The sequence below is a fragment of the Rhinoraja longicauda genome, chromosome 1 (assembly GCF_053455715.1).
Source record: "Rhinoraja longicauda isolate Sanriku21f chromosome 1, sRhiLon1.1, whole genome shotgun sequence".
Taxonomy (NCBI): domain Eukaryota; kingdom Metazoa; phylum Chordata; class Chondrichthyes; order Rajiformes; family Arhynchobatidae; genus Rhinoraja; species Rhinoraja longicauda.
The window spans coordinates 136,441,528-136,462,467 of NC_135953.1; the positions used below are offsets into that span (position 1 = coordinate 136,441,528).

At 44.7% G+C, this 20,940-nt stretch overlaps 1 protein-coding gene across 2 annotated transcripts in view; it reads right to left on the reverse strand.

Moving 5' to 3' along the window:
* Positions 1 to 20,514, reverse strand: part of cpz (carboxypeptidase Z) — a 45,734-nt gene extending 25,220 nt beyond the window's left edge. For both annotated transcript variants that reach the window (XM_078412782.1, XM_078412774.1), the window contains exon 1: positions 20,365 to 20,514. In XM_078412782.1, coding sequence (XP_078268908.1) covers positions 20,365 to 20,452 — 88 coding nt within the window. In that variant the 5' untranslated portion in view covers positions 20,453 to 20,514. The remainder of the gene's footprint in view (positions 1 to 20,364) is intronic.
* Positions 20,515 to 20,940: the final 426 nt, after the last annotated feature.

Consider the following 20,940-nt stretch of genomic DNA (forward strand, 5'->3'; position numbering starts at 1 on the left):
GTGGCCTACCCCTTATTCTTCAACTGTGACCCCTGGTTCTGGACTCCCCCAACATCGGGACCACTTTTCCTGCATCTAGCATGTCCAATCGCTTAATAATTTTATATGTTTCTATAAGATCCCCTCTCATCTTTCCAAATCCCAGTGAATATAAGCCCAGTCGACCCATTCTTTCATCATATGCCTGTCCTGGCATCCTGGGAATTAACCTGGTGAACCTACGCTGCACTCCCCCAATAGCAAGAATGTCCTTCCTCAAATAACAAATCAATACAATTCACCCAAAGTTAAAATATATCCGAGCGATTTAATTCATCTCTCGCATATCACTGTTGAACGTCATGTGCCACTCATGAATGAATATTTGCTTTAGGAAGCCATAAGCTGGCAATATGTAATTCAGCTCTAACCTCTGTTCTTTCCTCAGTTTGAGACAAAGCAGGTACTGCACCTGCAAACATAACCCAAACTTATGGGTCAGACTGAACTTCCTTACAGACTGCCACCCATCTGGCCACTTTGTCTTCAGCTACTATTTCTTTGCACTGTTACAGCCCTCAGCAAGCAGTGATCATGGTGGAAACACAAGATGCTGCAATCTGGAGCAAACCTAGTCAAATGCCTGGAAGAGTTCATTGAGTCGAGCAGCAAATGTGGAGGCAAAGAGTGAGGCAACGTTTTAGGGCAGAACTCTGCATCAGGACTGAGTGCCTGGAAGTACTCATTTAGTCAAAGAGGAGCAAAGAGGTCCTTCTGCAGTTGTACAGGGCCCTAGTGAGACTGCACCTGGAGTACTGTGTGCAGTTTTGGTCTCCAAATTTGAGGAAGGACATTCTTGCTATTGAGGGCATGCAGTGTAGGTTCACGAGGTTAATTCCTGAAATGGTGGGACTGTCATAGGTTGAAAGACTGGAACGACTAGGCTTGTATACACTGGAATTTAGAAGGATGAGAGGGGATCTTATCAAAACATATAAGATTATTAAGGGGTTGGACACGTTAGAGGCAGGAAACATGTGCCCAATTTTGTGGGAGTCCAGAACCAGGGGCAACAGTTTAAGAATAAGGGGTAGGCCATTTAGAACGGAGATGAGGAAAAACTTTTTCAGTCAGAGAGTTGTAAAATTACACACAGGGTTGGGGGTTACCTGAAATTGGATAATTTGATGTTCAAGCCATTAGGTTGTTGGCTACCCAAGTGGAATATGAGGTGCTATGCTAACTTGCATTCGGCTTCCCATGGAAAAGGCCGAGGTCAAACAGGTCAGCATGGGAATGGGAAGGGGACTTGAGAAGACCAGCAACTACAACCTCAAGTTGACCACAGGTGCTCTGCTAATCTGTCCTCCCGTCTACGCTTGGTCGCCCCAGATTGGAGGAGACCACATTGCGAGCACAGAATGGAAGAGGAGCAGGTGAATCTCTGCCTCACCTGGAGGGGCACTTTATGTCCCTGGGTGGGCGATGTGCTAACTGTTGGACCTCCCATAGTTGCAGCGGGAATATGAAGGGGAAGTGGGAGGGCAGCCGCTGTGGGGTTTCTTTGCTGGCTTTTATTAAAAGTATGTTTCACTCTTGGTTTTGGTTTACCCATCTTTATCTTGTCTAATATTATGCTATTCATAAACCACAATTTAAGAGTTTTTGAGGGATATAGATAATGTGCCAGCACGATAGAAATTGGTCTTGCATCATGTTTGACACAGACATTGTTTAGTACATCAGGTTAGTTTAGAGATAGAGCACGGAAACAGGCCCTTCGGCCCACCAAGTCCATGCCGACCAGCGATCCCCGCACAGTAGCCACACAGTATCCCCACACACTGTGATACCCTACACACATTAAGGATAATTTTTACATTTATACCAAGCCAATTAACCAACAAACCTGTACGTCTTTGGAGTGTGGGAGGAAACCGAAGATCTCGGAGAAAACCCACGCATGTCACGAGGAGAATGTTCAAACTCGGTAAAGAGAGCGCCCGTAGTTGGGATCCTCTGGCGCTGTAAGGCAGTAGCTCTACCGCTACGCCACCGTGCCGCCGTGCGCTTGCTCCTGCGCCATTTTCTATGTGCTAATTAAATGTGGTACCCTTTTATTGTCAATAATTGTTGTCATTATTTTAATCAATTGTTTTAAGCTGCCTCTGAGAAAACTATGAATGATTCCTTTGACCGCAGGGAGCTGAGGTTTCCGCCACCCGAGGCCTTGTTGGTGCTGACGGCCCATTCTGCTTCACTCTTGCTATGGAAGAGGCTTCCAGCATGCCCTTCCTGTTGGTTCTGCAGCAGAGGGGAGCACAATGGACCTGACTAGAGTGCAGGTTGGAATTGGTGGGAGAAAGACTTGCTGGAACGGCACTCTCATCAAAGGCCAACAACCCCATCATCTATATACTAAAACTCTCATTTGTTTGTTTGTTTGTGACTGAACTTCAACCAAAACTGTACCAGATAGCATGACAATTTTAGGCCCACCTTATTCACCTCGTCGCTTTAATGGTAAAAATGGTAGTTTTATTGAAATTGGTGTTATATTTTTAGTTATTCACATTTTAAAGGTTTTAAAAACCAACGCATGCGCAGTTGGTGGCTGGTCCTCATCTAAGATGGCCGCCAGACCAGCGCCTACACTTACATAAGATGGCCGCCGGGTGACTGCGCGTGCGCAGTTGTGGGGGAAGGTCGTCATTTTCATCATCCCACTTCCCGCCATATGCCCGTTTGGTTCTGCGGCCCAAGTGGGGGGAGCGTCAGCGCCGCCACTCCAAACCCCAGGCGTCTCCACCATGGCCGCCGTTCCGCCCCAGGGTCCCCGTCCCGCCATCACCGCCGCTCCCGCTCCAAACCCCGGGCGTCTCCATCATGACCGCCGCTCTGCCCCGGGGTCCCCGCCCCGCCATCACCGCCGCTCCCGCTCCAAATCCCAGGCATCATCATCATGGCCGCCGCTCCCGCTGCCACACTAAACCCCGGGCGTCTCCATCGCTGCCACGTCACTGAGCCCCGGAGCCCTCGCCCCGTCATCACTACCGCCGCTGCCACTCTAAACCCCGAGCGTCTCCTTCACCGCTCAGCTCCGGAGCCGTCGCTGCTTCTTCCCACTCTAAACCCCGGGCGTCTCCATCACTGCCGACGCCGCTGAGCCTCCAGCTAGTCGGGATCGAACCCGGGTCTCTGGCGCTGTAAGGCAGCAACTCTACCCCTGTGTCACCACACCACCCAAAGTGGGAGGGTCTAGGACCAGAGGGCAGCCTCAGAATAAAAGGATGTTCCTTCAGAAAGGAGATGAGGTCGAATTTCTTTAGTGGTGAATCTGTGGAATTCATTGCCACAGACGGATGTGGAGGCCAAGTCAATGCGTATTTTTAAAGCGGAAATTAATAGATTCTTGATCAAAGGTTACCGGGAGAAGGCAGGAGAATGGGGTTGAGAGTGAAAGGCAGATCAGCCATGATTAAATGGCAGAGTAGATTCGATGGGCTAAGTGGCCTAATTCTGTTTCTATGATTTATGAACTGTAATACATCAAAGCCAATGTGTTTTCAACACTGCAGAAATGTCTTTATTTCAGAAATATGCCATTGACTGTTACACATTCTAGGATGTCCTGAAATTGTGAAAGGTAGAATCATGCACCTATTGTCTATTATCTATTGTCACTAATTTGATTATGACCAGCCTTTACACTGCACAGACTTACCAATGGTAATGAAAACCCATGCCGAGTGTTCTTTACTCTCAATTCCCTGAACTTGTAGTCTAATTACAAATTTCAATATTTCTATATGATATGGAACAAGGCCATTTTAGCCCATTGAGTCTGTGACAAAGTAATTCCATTTTCCAAGCAATTTTCTCCTAAATTATTCTCCCCTGATTTCCCATCAACTCTCTCCAGATTCTCCCACTCAACTCTGCACTAGGGGAATTGTACAGTCGACAATAAGCTGACCGACCTGCATGTCTTTGCCATTGTGGGAGATAATCCACACGGTCACTGAAAGAGCACGCAATCACCACACGCAAAGACTCCAATATATCGGTGACATCAAGCGCAGACCACGCAATCGTTTCGCTGAATACCTTCGCTCAGTCCGCCTGGGCCGACGCTATCTCCCGGTTGCTGAACATTTTAACACCCCCTCCCATTCCCACACCGACCTTGTTGTCTTGGGCCTCCTCCACTGTCAGAGTGAGGCCATTGGAGGAACAGCACCTCATATTTCGCTTGGACAGCTAACAACCCAGTGGTATGAATATTGATTTCTCCAACTTCAAGTCACCCCTGCATTCCCTCTCTCTCTATCCCTCCCCCACCCAAGTCGCACCAGGTTCTTGTTCTCACCTAGCAAACGTCACTTGTTTGCATATATTTCATTCATTTGCTGTATATCTCTCGACATCATTGTCTATATCGCTCTTTTCCCTTTCCCCTGACTAGCCTAAAAAGGCTCGACCCAAAATGTCACCTATTTCAATAGACAATAGACAATAGACAACAGGTGCAGGAGTAAGCTATTCGGCCCTTCGAGCCAGCACCGCCATTCAATGTGATCATGGCTGATCATTCACAATCAGTATCCCGTTCCTGCCTTCTCCCCATACCCCCTGACTCCGCTATCATTAAGAGCTCTATCCAGCTCTCTTGAAAGCATCCAGAGAATTGGCCTCCACTGCCTTCTGAGGCAGAGAATTCCACAGATTTACAACTCTCTGAGTGAAAAAGTTTTTCCTCATCTCCGTTCTAAATAGCGTACCCCTTATTCTTAAAATGTGGCCCCTGGTTCTGGACTCCCCCAACATTGGGAACATGTTTCCTGCCTCTAGCGTGTCCAATCTCTTAATAATCTTATATGTTTCAATAAGATCCCCTCTCATCCTTCTAACTTCCAGTGTATACACGCCTAGTCGCTCCAGTCTTTCAACATACGACAGTTAGCACGCAACAAAAGCTTTTCACTGTACCTCGGTAAAAGTGACAATGAACTAAACTAAACTATTTTTATTAAAGTATGGTGATTGTACCTATGTCGACTTGCCACTACCATCTTGTTTGGCAGATTGTTTAATACACCCATCACCCTTTGTGTGAAAAAATTTCCCCCTCAGGTCCTCTTTAAATCTTTCTCCTCTCACTGCAAACCTCTGCCCTGTAGGTTTAGGCTGGGGAAAAGATGGTGGCTGTGTTGGGGAATATGCAGGAGTGAAAGAAATATGTGGATAGGAGATACTTTTTAAAATAAGAACCAAAATGACAAAATGACCTGTTTGCCAGTTAACGTGCAATAATACTTTAAGCCTCTCCACACCACTTATTGGGTGTGGGACATTTTGATCAGTGTGATTGAGGACAATGGATGAATGCACACGTCAATTGGCCCTCATTGAAACCTCCATGACGAGATCAGGGAAAAGGTCAATTTATTCACAAAATGCTGGAGTAACTCAGCAGGTCAGGCAGCATCTCGGGAGAGAAGGAATGGGTGACGTTTCGGGTCGAGATCCTTCTTCAGACTGATGTCGGGGGTGGGACAAAGGAAGGATATAGGTGGAGACAGGAAGATAGAGGGAGATCTGGGAAGGAGGAGGGGAAGGGAGGGACAGAGGAGCTATCTGAAGTTGGAGAAGTCGACGTTCATACCACCGGGCCGCAAACTGCCCAGGCGAAATATGAGGTGCTGCTCCTCCAATTTCCGGCGGGCCTCACTATGGCACTGGAGGAGGCCCATGACAGAGAGGTCAGACTGGGAATGGGAGGGGGAGTTGAAGTGCTGGGCCACCGGGAGATCAGTGGCGTTAATGCGGACCGAGCGCAGGTGTTCAGCGAAGCGATCGCCGAGCCTGCGCTTGGTTTCGCCGATATAGATGAGTTGACATCTAGAGCAGCGGATGCAATAGATGAGGTTGGAGGAGGTGCAGGTGAACCTTTGTCTCACCTGGAAAGAATGTTTGGGTCCTTTGATGGAGTTGAGGGGGGAGGTAAAGGGACAGGTGTTGCATCTCGTGCGGTTGCAAGGGAAAGTGCCCGGGGTTAGGGTGGTTTGGGTAGGAAGGGACGAGTGGACCAGGGAGTTGCGGAGGGAACGGTCTCTGCGGAATGCAGAGAGGGGAGGGGATGGGAAGATATGGCCAGTGGTGGGGTCCTGTTGTAGGTGACGGAAATGTTGGTGGATGATATGTTGGATCCGCTGGCTGGTGGGGTGGAAGGTGAGAACGAGGGGGATCCTGTCCTTGTTGCGAGTGGGGGGATGGGGAGCAAGAGCGGAGCTGCGGGATGTAGAAGAGACCCTAGTGAGAGCCTCATCTATAATGGAGGAGGGGAAGCCCCGTTTTCTGAAAAACGAGGACATCTCGGAAGCCCTAGTCTGAAACACCTCATCCCGGGCACAGATGCGGCGTAGACGGAGGAATTGGGAGTAGGGGATAGACTTTTTGCAGGGGACCGGGTGGGAAGAAGTGTAGTCCAGATAGCTGTGCGAGTCGGTGGGCTTGTAATAAATGTCCGTCACTAATTTTTCTCCTGTGATGGAGATGGTGAGGTCCAGAAACGGGAGGGAGATGTCAGAGATAGTCCAGTGTGCGAGTCGGTGGGCTTGTAGTAAATGTCCGTCACTAGTTTTTCTCCTGTGATGGAGATGGTGAGGTCCAGAAACAGGAGGGAGATGTCAGAGATAGTCCAGGTATATTTAAGGGCAGGATGGAAATTGGAGGTGGTCGTTTAATATTTTGTTGTTTGTGTATCTAAGGAGCCATCCCTCAACGCTGTTACAACACAGGTCTGAAGAAGGGTCTCGACCCGAAACATCATTTATTCCTTTTCCATCTCCATAGATGCTGCCTGACCCGTTGAGTTGCTCTAGCATTTTGTGTCTATCTTTGGTGTAAACCAGCATCTGTATGGGGAGAAGGCAGGAACGGGGTACTGATTGAGAATGATCAGCCATGATCACGTTGAATGGCGGTGCTGGCTCGAAGGGCCGAATGGCCTCCTCCTGCACCTATTGTCTCCTATTGTCTATTGTCTATTGTAGTTCTGTCCTACACGTATTTTGGGTGTCTGGGTTCTGTCCGCAGAAGTTTCTAGACCATCCATATGAATTACTTTGTCCCAGCAATTGAGTGTAAATATTCATAGGTGTTTTTGCAGTTACAGTATGCTCCCAGAGTAAACATGTAATTCTGCAAAAGTTACCTGCCTGCATTCAAAATGTTAAAGCTATGTAGCTATATCGATAGCCATTAAAACTGTAGTTATTTGTTGTGGAGGACAGAACGTCAAATGCTGGTTTAAATCGAAGATAGTCACCAAATGCTGGAGTAACTCAGCGGGATGGAAGGAATGGGTGATGTTTCGGGTCGAGACCCTTCTTCAGGCTGATCTGATCTAAATGATGTTAATCATTGATTGTTGTCTTTGTGTATAACAAAAATATAAAAAATTGATGTACTTTAAGTTTAGAGATTACATCGAGAGGGTCTCCAAGAGAATTTTGGTTTGGCTTGATGAACAAAGGTTTTCACATCAACTAGCTTCAGCCTCTGGGTGGATTCGTTTGCAAGTCACCATGGACTATCTGCTCAGGACTCTTCACGCTCCTTCACTCTAGAAAAAATAATCCCAGTTTATCTGATCTATCGTTACAACTCAACCCATATGGACAGTTAATGTGAGTGGGAAAAGGTTCTGGCAAATGGAGCATACTGTAAGAAATGTGAAATTAGCCCATTTTGGCAAAAAAGAAAATAGATTTTATAAATATTGTGAAATATTGTCAAACTTTGGAGATGCAAAGGATCCAATTGCACAATTTGCAAAAGGTTGTATTTTTAATGTTCTGACCGTTGCTTTTATTCATATCAAAGAGTAAATGATGTTCAAAACTTGGCACTTAAAATCAAAGCTGGTTCACTTTCAATGTAGTGTAAGCGAACTTAGCCATTGAGTCAAGCCACTCATGACCAGTATACACGCTACACATTTTAATCGACCTGAGGAATTGTTGGTCCAGATCATGCCCTGACCCAGCATTAAAACTGTTAGCATCAGGAAAGCCCCCTGGTGGACACAAGCTCCCTGGTACGACTTGGTCATTATTTGATTGCAGATCCTCTCCAGCTCCATCTGTTGGATCACATTCATCTTTTTCTGCAGTCTGGTTCTTACCGAGCCAGCTGATAACTTCATTTCATTCGTTCAAAATCTTCTGCTTGCCTTCGTCTCCGACTTTGCCATTCGGCTTCTCGTGCTCAATTCCAGTCTTCATGTTGAAGGCACAGAATTCCAGTCTATTCTTTGCTGTTTTTTTAGATTTAGATTTTAGATTTAGAGATACAGTGCGGAAACAGGCCCTTCGACCCACCGAGTCCGCGCCGCCCAGCGATCCCCGCACATTAACACTATCCTACACACACTAGGGACAGTTTTTACATTTATCCAGTCAATTAACCTACGTCTGTATGTCTTTGGAGTGTGGGAGGAAACCGAAGATTTCGGAGGAAACCCACGCAGGTCACGGGGAGAACGTACAAACTCCGTACAGACGGCGCCCGTAGTCAGGATCGAACCTGAGTCTCCGGCGCTGCATGTTAGCTTTTCACGCTGCTGATCATCCTCAATCCTGAACTCCCTGAGCCTTGCATTCAATGTCTTCCCCGCTCGAGCGACCTTTGCCATTTGTGACGCTGATCTTCTTCTTTCCTTTTCAGTGGCATTGTCCACTGCAGACACATTGCAGATGCCATTGGCGACAGTATCAAAAGTGACCTCAATTTAAGGCACGCCCGGAGAAACAGATGGAAGTGTGCATGTTGAAACATAAACAAAGGACCTCATATTTCGCCTGGGCAGCTTGCAGCCCAGTGGTATGAACATCGACTTCTCCAACTTTAGATAGTTCCTCTGTCCCTCTCTTCCCCTCCCCATTCCCAGATCTCCCTCTATCTTCCTGTCTCCATCTATATCCTTCCTTTGTCCTGCCCCCCTGACATCAGTCTGAAGAAGGGTCTCGACCCGAAACGTCGCCCATTCCTTCTCTCCCGAGATGCTGCCTGACCTGCTGAGTTACTCCAGCATTTTGTGAATAAATACCTTCAATTTGTTCCAGCATCTGCAGTTATTTTCTTATATTATATAATCCTAGGTGAGAGTTGACAATAACTGCTTTTTACTGTATTCGCATTGTTTGACCAATTGAGTCATTAAGGCACACTAGTAACGTAGGAAAATAACTGCAGATGCTGGTACAAATCGAAGGTATCACAGAATGCTGGAGTAACTCAGCAGGTCAGGCAGCATCTCTGGAGAGAAGGAATAGGTGACGTTTCGGGTCGAGACCTTTCTTCAGACTGAAGGCACACTAGTAAAACTAGTCAATGGACAATAACCCCTTCCAACAACACGGTGTCATAACTTGCACAAAGGAAGCTGACGGCACAGTTTTTTGTCGAATTTTCGTCTCCTCAGCAAATGAAGCAGCACATTGGCTAGCCACAGCGAATCTTTGACACCATGCAGGCAAGAGCTGATAGCTGGCAAATAAGATTCACCCCACAAACATTCCAGGCAATGACCTCTATCAAAGAGGAATCTAATCACACACACTTGGTCATTGACTATACCTGCTGCTTCACCAATGACCAAAAAAATGAACTGGATTAAAAAGGAGAACTAGGCCGACATCACCTCCCAAACTGTGAGCTCTACTGCGAAGAAAGACAAGAGTAATAAGTGTATGGAAGCAGTGTTACCTGCAGATTCCCCTTCCCGATGTGCACTCATCCTATTTGGTAATTAACCTTTTACGCATGTGATTGTACTCACCTCCGTGAATCTCAGGACATGGGGAGAAGTGGCAACCAATGCACATAACGAATATTTATTTGGTTGAATAATGATTTATTAACAAATGATTTGACTTCCTTGAAAGCCAGTTACTGTAAACAAAGCAGGTAAATTAGTTCAACAACTCAGATAATATTTTGATGAATGCTTTTTAGATTTAGAGATACAGGCCCTTCGGCCCACCGGGTCCGTGCCGCCCAGCGATCCCCGGACATTAACATTATCCTACACACACTAGGGACAATTTTTTACATTTGCCCAGCCAATTAACCTACAAACCTGCACGTCTTTGGAGTGTGGGAGGAAACCGAAGATCTTGGAGAAAACCCACGCAGGTCATGGGGAGAACGTACAAACTCCATACAGACTTGTTTAGAACATTTTCCACATGTTTATTGTGGGCAAAAATATTCTTTGGCTTTGCATTTGTCAGTCATGGTCAACATTGCATCATTTTTTTCAGGGTCAATTTGCTCATGCCTTTTTTTTAAATTTAACAATTATTTCAAATAACTTCCGTCAAATTTCCCTTTTATGACTTAAAATAATCCTGACATCCTGATCTGAGGGCAAAATCTGAACGGTGCAAAAATGACAGTTTAATCCATAAAGAACTTGTAGTCTATCAAAAGATTGATTTTCTCTGGCACTTAGAAATCGCTGAATTTAAATAGTTGACCTATGCTTATAAGTAGCACACCTGACAAGTAGAAGTTTGAGTTCCATTAATGTTTTTTTCCGGTGTTTAAATGCTAGCTTGTTATGGGAAGTCTTTAGTGAGGATACTTCAACCGTCACGGTTTGAAGCAAACTTGATGGAGCACCTTTTCCCTTTTTGTCTTTTCTCGAACTCAAGGGTAAAAAAAAAAATCAAAACCAGCAAAACTCTGCAGAGTATTGCCAAGAAATGAGTCAACAGCATGATCCTTTTTGAGGGAACTAAGATAAATAAAAAGCTATTACATTGTGAAATATTGAATATAAACATGATCATTAATATGTACACAGCATAAAATAGGGCAGGAACGCTAAGAGATAAACATATTGTTTCCAGGATAAATAACACTCTGTTTGCAATCCTGATAATACAAAAATGCATGGAAAAAGCTGAGAAGTGCATTGGCCCTTGTGTTAAAATAATAATCAAAAGTCAAAAGTACATTCTAATCATATTTATTTTGTTCACGGGTGGTGTAGGCTCACAAAATTGCTCAATGTGAGTCTTGGGGCCGTATTGTGGTTGTATAAATGATAAGGCCCCAGAGATCGGAACATTAATTAAGTTGGCAAACATATTAAAGGGAAAGTCATAAGAGTACAATGGGAAGGCCTGGAAGATCACGAAACCGGTTGCAGAACCACGCTGAAAATATTTACACACTACGATAGTTGCAAACTGGTAGTCCTTTTAGATTTTTTTTGGATTTTGAGATACAGCGCGGAAACAGGCCCTTCGGCCCACCGAGTCCGCGCCGCCCAGCGATCCCCGCACACTAACCTACACACACTAGGGACAATTTTTTTTCTCAACATTTTACCCCGCCAATTAACCTACATACCTTTGGAGTGTGGGAGGAAACCCGAAGATCTCGGAGAAAACCCACGCAGGTCACGGGGAGAAAGTACAAACTCTGTACAGACAGCGCCCGTAGTCAGGATCGAACCTGAGTCTCCGGCGCTGCATTCGCTGTAAGGCAGCAACTCTACCGCTGCGCCACCGTGCCGCCGTGGCAATAAAATAGTTTAAAAGATTCATGAAAATTCATTTCAGTTTGAGTGAGACATTTTGTTCTTGGAGCTTAGTTTTTGAGGATTTTAAATGTAGAAAAATATTTTTATTTGTTCTGGCAGGAAATTATTTATTTTTTTTACGCTGGAAGCCATGTCAGGTTTATATGAATTACTAATGGAGCAGACATCAGATTGGACCTACATTATTGTTCAAACTGTTTGATGTACAACAAAGATCAGCTACCAACAGGTTGAGTTATAGATTCACAAGCAGGGAAACAGTCCCTTTGGCTTAAGTAGTTCATGCCAACCAAGATGCCCCATCTATGCCAATGCCATCTGCCCTCATGTGGCCCATATTCATCTAAGCTTCTCCTATCCGTGTACTTCTCAAAATGTCTTTGAAATGCTCTTATTCAACCTGCCTTAACTACTTCCTCTGGCAGCTCATCCCATAAACCAACCACCCTCTGTGTGAGTGTCCCCTTATGTTCCTATTAAAATGTTTACTTCTGAAACGTATGCCCTCGAGCTCTAGGTTCCCCTAGGAAAAGGCTTCTGTGTATTCACTCTATCTATTCTCCTCCTGATGAGAACACATCCGTAAGAACGCATCGCAGCCTCCTCAGCTCTGAGGAAGAAGTCCTAGCTTGCTCAACCGCTTCCAAAAGCACATATACCCGACAGGGCCGTCTTAACGCATGGGCCTGATGGGCACTTGCCCAGGGCCCCACGAGCATAAGGGCCCCATGCTGATCTGTGTATGTTAAGTGACTTGCAATAAATAAATACTACTTTAAAAATGTAGGTTCAATAAGTGCTTTTTTCGCAACATATTCCATCCCTAAGTGCTTCTCACAGCGATCTGTAAGTGCTTTTCGCAACAATGTAGTACCCTAAGTCCATCGCTAAGTGCTTTTCGGTAAGTGCTTTTCGCCGGCACGACAGGGGGGGCTGGTAGGGAAAGGGGGGTGGGGGAGAGTAATGGTGGGGGCGACGGGGAGGGTGGGAGGAGGAGAGAGTGGGGGTGGGAGGAGGCAGAGTGGGACTGGGGAGGGGGACAGCAAGGGTGGGAGGTTGGTGGTGGGGGGGAAGAGAGAGTGGGGGAAATGGGGGTGCTGGGGAAAGGGGGGTGGCGGAGAGTAACAGTTGGTCTGGGGAGAGTAGTTGTCGTAGGGGCCCCAGTACACTGCTTTGCCCGGGGCCCATAATGCTGTAAAGACGGCCCTGATACCCAAGTGCTAGTAATGTCCTCATAAGTCTTTTCTGCACTCTTTAACAGTTTAATGGCATCTTTTCTGTAGCAGGGTGGCCAAAACTGAACACAATACTCCAATGCGGACTCACCAACAACTGCAACATAACATGTCAACATCTGTACTCAACTGCCTGAATGATGGCCAGGAAACGATGTACTTGTACTCTTTGATCCTTCTGCTCTTTAACACTTACCAGGCCCCTACCTTTCAATGTGAAGTGCTGCCCTGGTTTGACTTCCCAACATACAACACCTCGCACTCATCTGAATTAAACTCCATGAGCCATTCCTTGGGCCAGTTGGCCAGCTGATCAAGGTCCTACCTTAGTTCTCGATAACCAACTATGATATTTATTCACAAAATGCTGGAGTAACTCAGCAGGTCAGGCAGCATCTCAGGAGAGAAGGAATGGGTGACGTTTCGGGTCGAGACCCTTCTTCAGTCTGAGATGCTGCCTGACCTGCTGAGTTACTCCAGCATTTTGTGAATAAATACCTTTGATTTGTACCAGCATCTGCAGTTATTTTCTGACAGTCACTGTCTATGATATCACTTCAGTGCACCTATTTTATTTGGTCCAGCTTCAAGATACAGGCAGGTATACAATGTAAACTGAATATGATAAGAGTGCAGAAATGTTGTAATTGTTTTTTATCATGTGTAATTAAAGATATAATTGTCTTTATTCACCATCAGTATCTTCTATTGTTTTTACCGCATTATATCACTTAAATAGAAATATTCAGCCCAACTCGCCCATGTTAATATAGATGCTAGACACAAAATTGCTGGAGTAACTCAGTGGGTCAGGCAGCAACTCAGTGGGTCAGGCAGCATCTCAGAAAAGAAGGAATGGGTGACGTTTTGGGTCGAGACCCTTCTTCAGACTTAATATACATGCTTATCTACACTAATCCCCCTTGCATGCTTTTGGCCAAGATACCACTATTCCTATCCTACCAATGTACCTATTTATTTGAGAAGATTAAGAACATTTAAGATTGTTTTTAATGTCGAAAATTCAATTGAAATATGGTATTCAGATTTAAAGAATGCACAAGTTTTAAGTAAAGAGATATGGGATTTTCTGTTATGCAAACCAAGCTCATGCTAGAAGATTAAAATACAATTCATTGTCCATCAAGGCCCATAATCAGATGAATATTTTGGCATTTTGGGCCCAAACTTCATAATGATGATACAAATTTCTTACATTCAATGGCAGCTGATACTGAAGGGAAAATATATGAAGGAACGGAAACGATGTACTGAAGCTGATTTGGTTTAAGTTGTACTGTTCAGATAACAGAATGTTACATTGCACCTGGTTACATTAGAGCCCTTTTGAACAAGTACAGGAGGTGGAATTTAATTCCTAAGAGTAAGTTTCATTTAAACATTAAAAAAACAGAATTGAAAAGTTTCATAATTTGGTTGGAACTGACAATTAATTTTCCTTGATGAGGAAATAAACTAAGGGAATTGGACTTATGAAAATGCCCTGAAACTAGACAAAAAACTTGGAGTCCAAATGACTTATTTATATGTTGTAAGACGTTGTGATCAGCCATGATCACAATGAATGGTGGTGCTGGCTCGAAGGGCTAAATGGCCTCCTCCTGCACCTATTTTTCGATGTTTCTAAGAAATTACAAGAAAAAATAAATACATTTTTGGGTCTTCATCTACATACTAAAACTCTTGTTTGTTTGTTCCTGAACTACAGCCAAAACGGTACACGATAGCGCAACAATTTGAGGCCCAAATTACTCATCATCGTCCCTTTGGTGCTAATGGAAGAATTTTCATTGAAATAGTTGTTATATTTTTACAGTTATTCACATTTTAAAGTTTAAATCTATCTTCCAGGGAGTGAAGGAGGGGGGAGGGAGGGAGAGGGGGGAGGAGGATAAGGGGGGTTGAGGGGATGGAATGGGGGGGAGAGGAAGGGGGAGGGGGTGGGGAGGGGAGGGGGAGGGGAGGGGGGAGGGGTTGAGGGGGAGAGGGGGAGAGGGGAGGAGGGGAGGAGAGGGTGCTGCACCAATGCAGGAGAGGTTTGGACCCAACGGGTCCACTTGGTCTAGTATCTTATAAATGTATTCAACCAAGCTATTTCAGACTTTTTGAAGAACCCACTTCAAGGTCAACTCCATCAACATCGGCCTCACATTTTGCTTCACTGCAAAGGGAATCCTGGACTTTCTCCAATGCTAAAGTTGCCTTCAAAAAGCTCAATTTTCACTTATTTTTCAGCGTGCCAACTTGTATCTTTCTATAAATCTGAACCCAGTCCAAGACTTCAATAATCTCTCATATCTAAGAAAGCCATTTTACCAATTCTTTTTTACTCTTGTATAAATTGCAAGCAGAAAGAATCAAATAGGACCCCTTCACGAACATATATTCTCCAATCTATTTTTCCCCTACTGTACTTTTCTACTCTGCTGTTGTTCCATTCATTCCCTTTCAACTATAAAGCCTTGCATCCAATTTATGTTCTTTTTATCCCAGCTTGCTTCTCAAAAGTCTTCCTTCCCAACACCTCAAATATTAAAGTTATTCATGTTCAATCATTCTGCCGTTATAATTGGACTAATTTTTATAGCAAGAGTGACAACTTATTCTTATTTAACATTTTAGCATTGTGCAACATTGTGCACTCTGTTTTCTGTGGACTGTGCACTCTGAGTTGCTGCTTGTCCTGCTGAGTTACTCCAGCGTTTTGTGTCTATCTTCGGTTTGAACCAGCATCTGCAGTTCCTTCCTATCTGACTTATCTGATTTGATTGGATAGCAATGAAAACAAAGCTTTTCAATGTACCTCAGTACACATGATAATAATAAAGCTAAAACTAGTCCGAAGACATCATTCTATCTTGGTATTTATTCACAAAATGCTGGAGTAACTCAGCAGGTCAGGCAGCATCTCAGGAGAGAAGGAATGGGTGACGTTTCGGGTCAATAGTCAATAGTCAATAGTCGTTTATTTGTTACATACACATAAATGTGTAGTAAAATGAAACATTACCCGCAGTTGAACAATAAGACCAATAAGATTAATCAATAAAAATGCAATAACACATACAATCACAACTAACACCAAACAAAAAGAAACATCCATCACAGTGAGTCTCCTCCAGTCCCTCCTCACTGTGATGGAAGGCCAGAATGTCTTTTTCTCTTCAAGGGTCTCGACCCGAAACGTCACACATTCCTTCTCTCCTGAGATGCTGCCTGACCTGCTGAGTTACTCCAGCATTTTGTGAATAAATACCTTCGATTTGTACCAGCATCTGCAGTTATTTTCTTATATCATTCTATCTTGGGAGCAGAAGAATACTCCATTGACTAACATTTACTACACTGTGATGGGGCTGCAACATTTCAGTTACTATCACACCTCATCAAAATTAGTTGGTGATTTAAAGTCCAGATTTGTAAGTGTGACTTCGCATCCCCACCCCCCCCCCCCCCCCCCCCCACCCCCCTCCCTCCCACACACACACACAGAAATTGGCTAGTTCCTATTGGGCCTATGAGGGAATGGGACTGGGTCTTGTCAGGGGACAGGGAACTACCTGGATGTCTTGTTACAGGGATTGGGAACACTGCTACTGTTCCTGTGATGGATGGAAAGCAGGAAAATTTCAACAACAGTGCTCATAGAACATAGAACAGGAACAGAAACAGGCCCTGCGGCTCATAATGTCCATGCCAGACATGATGCCAGTCTACTCTGCCTACCGGTGTTACATACCCTCCCATTCCATGTGTCTCCCTGTGACTATCTACAAGCCACCTTCATGTCCTTCTCATATATGCCTCCACCACCATCTCAGGCAATGGATCCATACGTGTTTGTGGGGAGGGAGATGGTCAGAGGCCAGGAGATTTAGGTGAAATCAAAGGCTGGAGGGATTCACAGATTTAGGTGCTTGCAAATTGGAAGTGGAGATCTGCCTGGAAAATGGAGAGGACTAAACTTCATGTTGTTTGGGAGAGAGGATTTGAATGTTAAAAATAACTTAAGTGTGTATTTTACAATGAAAGTTTCCGAGGTCCCCATGTTATCCCAGTAATGGTCGAGGTTGGGCATGCTAGGATTTTGTTCCTTGGAGTGCAGGAGGCTGAGGGGTGAGAGGTGTGTAAAATATGAGGGAATAGATAGGGTGAATGCACAGAGTCTTTCTTCCAGGGTAGGGAAATCAACCCAATGGATGACAGTTCAGGTTACAAGTCAAAGCTGAAACGTGATGAACTTTGGGAAAGTCTTGCTGAAATGTTGATTGTAGAGTGAGTCCACCGATAATATTGGTACTCTATTTGTTCCATACCTAAGAAAATATATACTTACCTTGAAGATGTTATATAAGAAAATAACTGCAGATGCTGGTACAAATCGAAGGTATTTATTCACAAAATGCTGGAGTAACTCAGCAGGTCAGGCAGCATCTCGGGAGAGAAGGAATGGGTAATGTTTCGGGTCGAGACCCTTCTTCAGACCTTGAAGATGTTGCTTGGTATATTCACCAGACTGATTGGAGGAATGAGTTTGTTGTCACGTGGAGATTGAATAACATTGACCGAAAGTCACCAGAATTTAGGAGAGATGAATGAATGAATGAATGAATGAATGAATGAATGAATGAATAAGTTTATTGGCCAAGTATGTGCATATACAAGGAATGTGCCTTGGTGCTCCGCTCACAAATGACAACACAAACGTACAGTTAACAATTAAGAATAAAGCATAAACACATCAAAACAACAAGGAGTATAAGAAAATAACTGCAGATGCTGGTACAAATGGAAGGTATTTATTCACAAAATGCTGGAGTGACTAAGCAGGTCAGGCAGCATCTCTGGAGAGAAGGAATGGGTGACGTTTCGGGTGGAGACCCTTCTTCAGACCCTGGGTCAGACTTCAAAACAACAAGGATACAACATTACGGTCTAAACATGTGGGTGAAAATAAACCAGAGCAAAAAAAGAGACTACAGACTTTGGTTACTGAGTAGAACTACTACTCGTGGAAAAAAAAAAGATGATCTCATGGACAATAGCAGGGTTCTGAGAGGAACCGGCAGAAGAATTGCAGAGATGGCGATTCCACTGCGAGGGGAGTCTAGAACCAGCATCGTGGCCTCAAGAGTTTATTTAAGACTGCGATTTAAAAAAAATGGCATTGTAAATCTTTGAGATTCCGTGGGCGCTTGGTCATAGAATATACCCCAGGCTAAAATCGATGGAGTTTTACACTAAGGAAATGTAATGCTGGCTGAAATGAAGGAGGTACAGGATCGGATGTAACACCGGATGGTAGAACATCAGTGTAATTTGTCTGAAGAAGGGTCTCGACCCGAAACGTCACCCATTCCTTCTCTCCTGAGATGCTGCCTGGCCTGCTGAGTTACTCCAGCATTTTGTGAATAAATCGATTTGTACCAGCATCTGCAGTGATTTTCTTATACTAGTGTAATTTGTCCGCCCGGCTTGTGTGTTCTCATATGAAGTAACTCACATGCGAACAGCTTCCAAGTTGGTTATACAACAGGCGCCAGGAGGCAGCAGAGACAAGGCTCGTTTTGAAAAAAACCAATGTATACTGGCAAAATTAACGTAGGAGACAACTAAAAATAACCTCGTAAAACTTGATGGGGCTGCAGTATTTAGTGAACAAAGCAGAGGGAACGCGCTTAATGGTGACTGGTGAGGGGGGGGGGGGGGGTCGCTTCATTTTCTTCCATTTAGAAATCATCCTTTGGAAAGACGAGGAAACTAACATCTGGCTGGACAATAAAACTTGAGTCCGCACGGGACCTATTGGAAATGTTTATGGGCACCCAGATGAAAGCGTGCGCTTGGACTGTGCGCAATTAATTCGAAAATAAGTTCCAATCGAAAGCAATCGAGAAATTATATTCCTCAGAACCTAAGACAGACACGACATGCTGGGGAGCAACTCAACGGGACAGACAGCGTCTCTGGAGAGAAGGAATGGGTGACGTTTCGGGTCGAGAAACGTCTCTCCAGAGATGCTGCCTGTCCCGCTGAGTTACTCCAGCATTGTGTGTCTAACTTCAGTATGAACCTACATATACAGTATAAGAAAATAACTGCAGATGCTGGTACAAATGATTAAGATTATTAAGATTATTAAGGGGTTGGACATGTTAGAGGCAGGAAACATGTTCCCAATGTTGGGGGAGTCCAGAACCAGGGGCCACAGTTTAAGAATAAGGGGTAGGCCATTTAGAACTGAGATGAGGAAAAACTTTTTTAGTCAGAGAGTTGTGAATCTGTGGAATTCTCTGCCTCAGAGGGCAGTGGAGGCCAATTATCTGAATACATTCAAGAGAGAGCTAGATAGAGCTCTTAAGGATAGCGGAGTCAGGGGGTATGGGGAGAAGGCAGGAACGGGGTACTGATTGAGAATGATCAGCCATGATCACATTGAATGGCGGTGCTGGCTCGAAGGGCCGAATGGCCTACTCCTGCACCTATTGTCTATTGTCAAATCGATTTATTCACAAAATGCTGGAGTAACTCAGCAGGTCAGGCAGCATCTCGGGAGAGAAGGAATGGGTGACGTTTCGGGTCGAGACCCTTCTTCATTCCTTCTCTCCCGAGATGCTGCCTGACCTGCTGAGTTACTCCAGCATTTTGTGAATAAACCTACATATACAGTTCCTTCCAACACAATGCTATTCGTCAGTCTTTAATAAAGATATAACTTAGTCGGCTCTGCCGTTCTCAGCAGATTGCAAAGCATTTGTTAATTGAATCATGAAAGCACTTTCGAGCTGTTGATGTTCATTCAAGCTGCTGACTGGAAGAGACGGTTCCTCTAGGAGCCTCCATTGGCCCACGAACATCTGGGAGCAGCAAAACTTATAAAATCCCCTCGTGTGGGATTTGGAAAAGCCCCCGCAAGGTGTGGTCGCAACGTGACCCCGACTTAGACATTGACTCTCCTAAACTACTTCTGTCTCGTTTTCAGAATGATTAAAAAGGTCTGCTGCGCCCACCATGGTTAAAATCTAAGAGCTCCACCACATTCTGCTAACGCGATCAGACCAGCCAGTCACTGCCACATCGCCCTGGTAATACGGGATGCAAATGCTTTACTCTTTTTTGCAGCTTGTTTCATTTTTTGATTTTTGTGCAAACCTCACGCATGTTTGTTCTGTTGAGTTTTCAAACCAATATATCACATGTGTGATTTGATGGTCGACCTCTAATTCCCCTACAGTTTTTCCCTGGTCAGAAGAAGTTGTTCGCCATTCAAAGTTGCTTTTGGATGATGAGAACAATGGTTCTGAGATTACACATGAGGCAGCATTCAGTTAAACCATCAGAACATGCACCGACGTTATACAAATGCGCCTCGAATCTTTTCTATTCAAAGAGACACACTCGTTCGGCATTATGACAGTGCAGGGTAACACGTTTGATGGCCAGTTCTTTACTCCCGGAACGCGGCGCTAAATCAGACATGTATGTGCATATACAGTTGTCCCCCTTGCTTACCGAGTGCTGCATCGCCGGGCTCGCACCTTGGAGCACAGTGTCCGACCGTGACAAACAGGACGTGCAGGACAAACGGCACCAGGTTCATTTTCGCTCCGTTTGTCTGCACTGCCCTTTGATAACGCCGCTGGACGACGGGCTGCTATAATGTGTACGTACAGCTCTGCGAAACAGGGGGAACTGAAAGGCAATGTGCATGTTTTATAAGAAATACGGCGGAATATCATGTTACCGTATTGCCACGTGGAAGTCCGATTACAATAGTGAACATTACAAGGGGGCGCAGAAGATGGGAAAGCTACCAAATTGCAAAAAAATCGTCTCCTGGCCAGGGTTTTGGACAAAGGCCCATCATTTTATTTATTTGCCTCTGTACTCCACAATTTGAGGTTTGCAATAGAAAAAAAAAACCACAGTGCACATTGTCAAGATTTTAATAAAGGCGCTTTTTATACTGAAGAAGGGTCTCGACCCGAAACGTCACCCATTCCTTCTCTCCCGAGATGCTGCCTGACCTGCTGAGTTACTCCAGCATTTTGTGAATAAATCGATTTGTACCAGCATCTGCAGTTATTT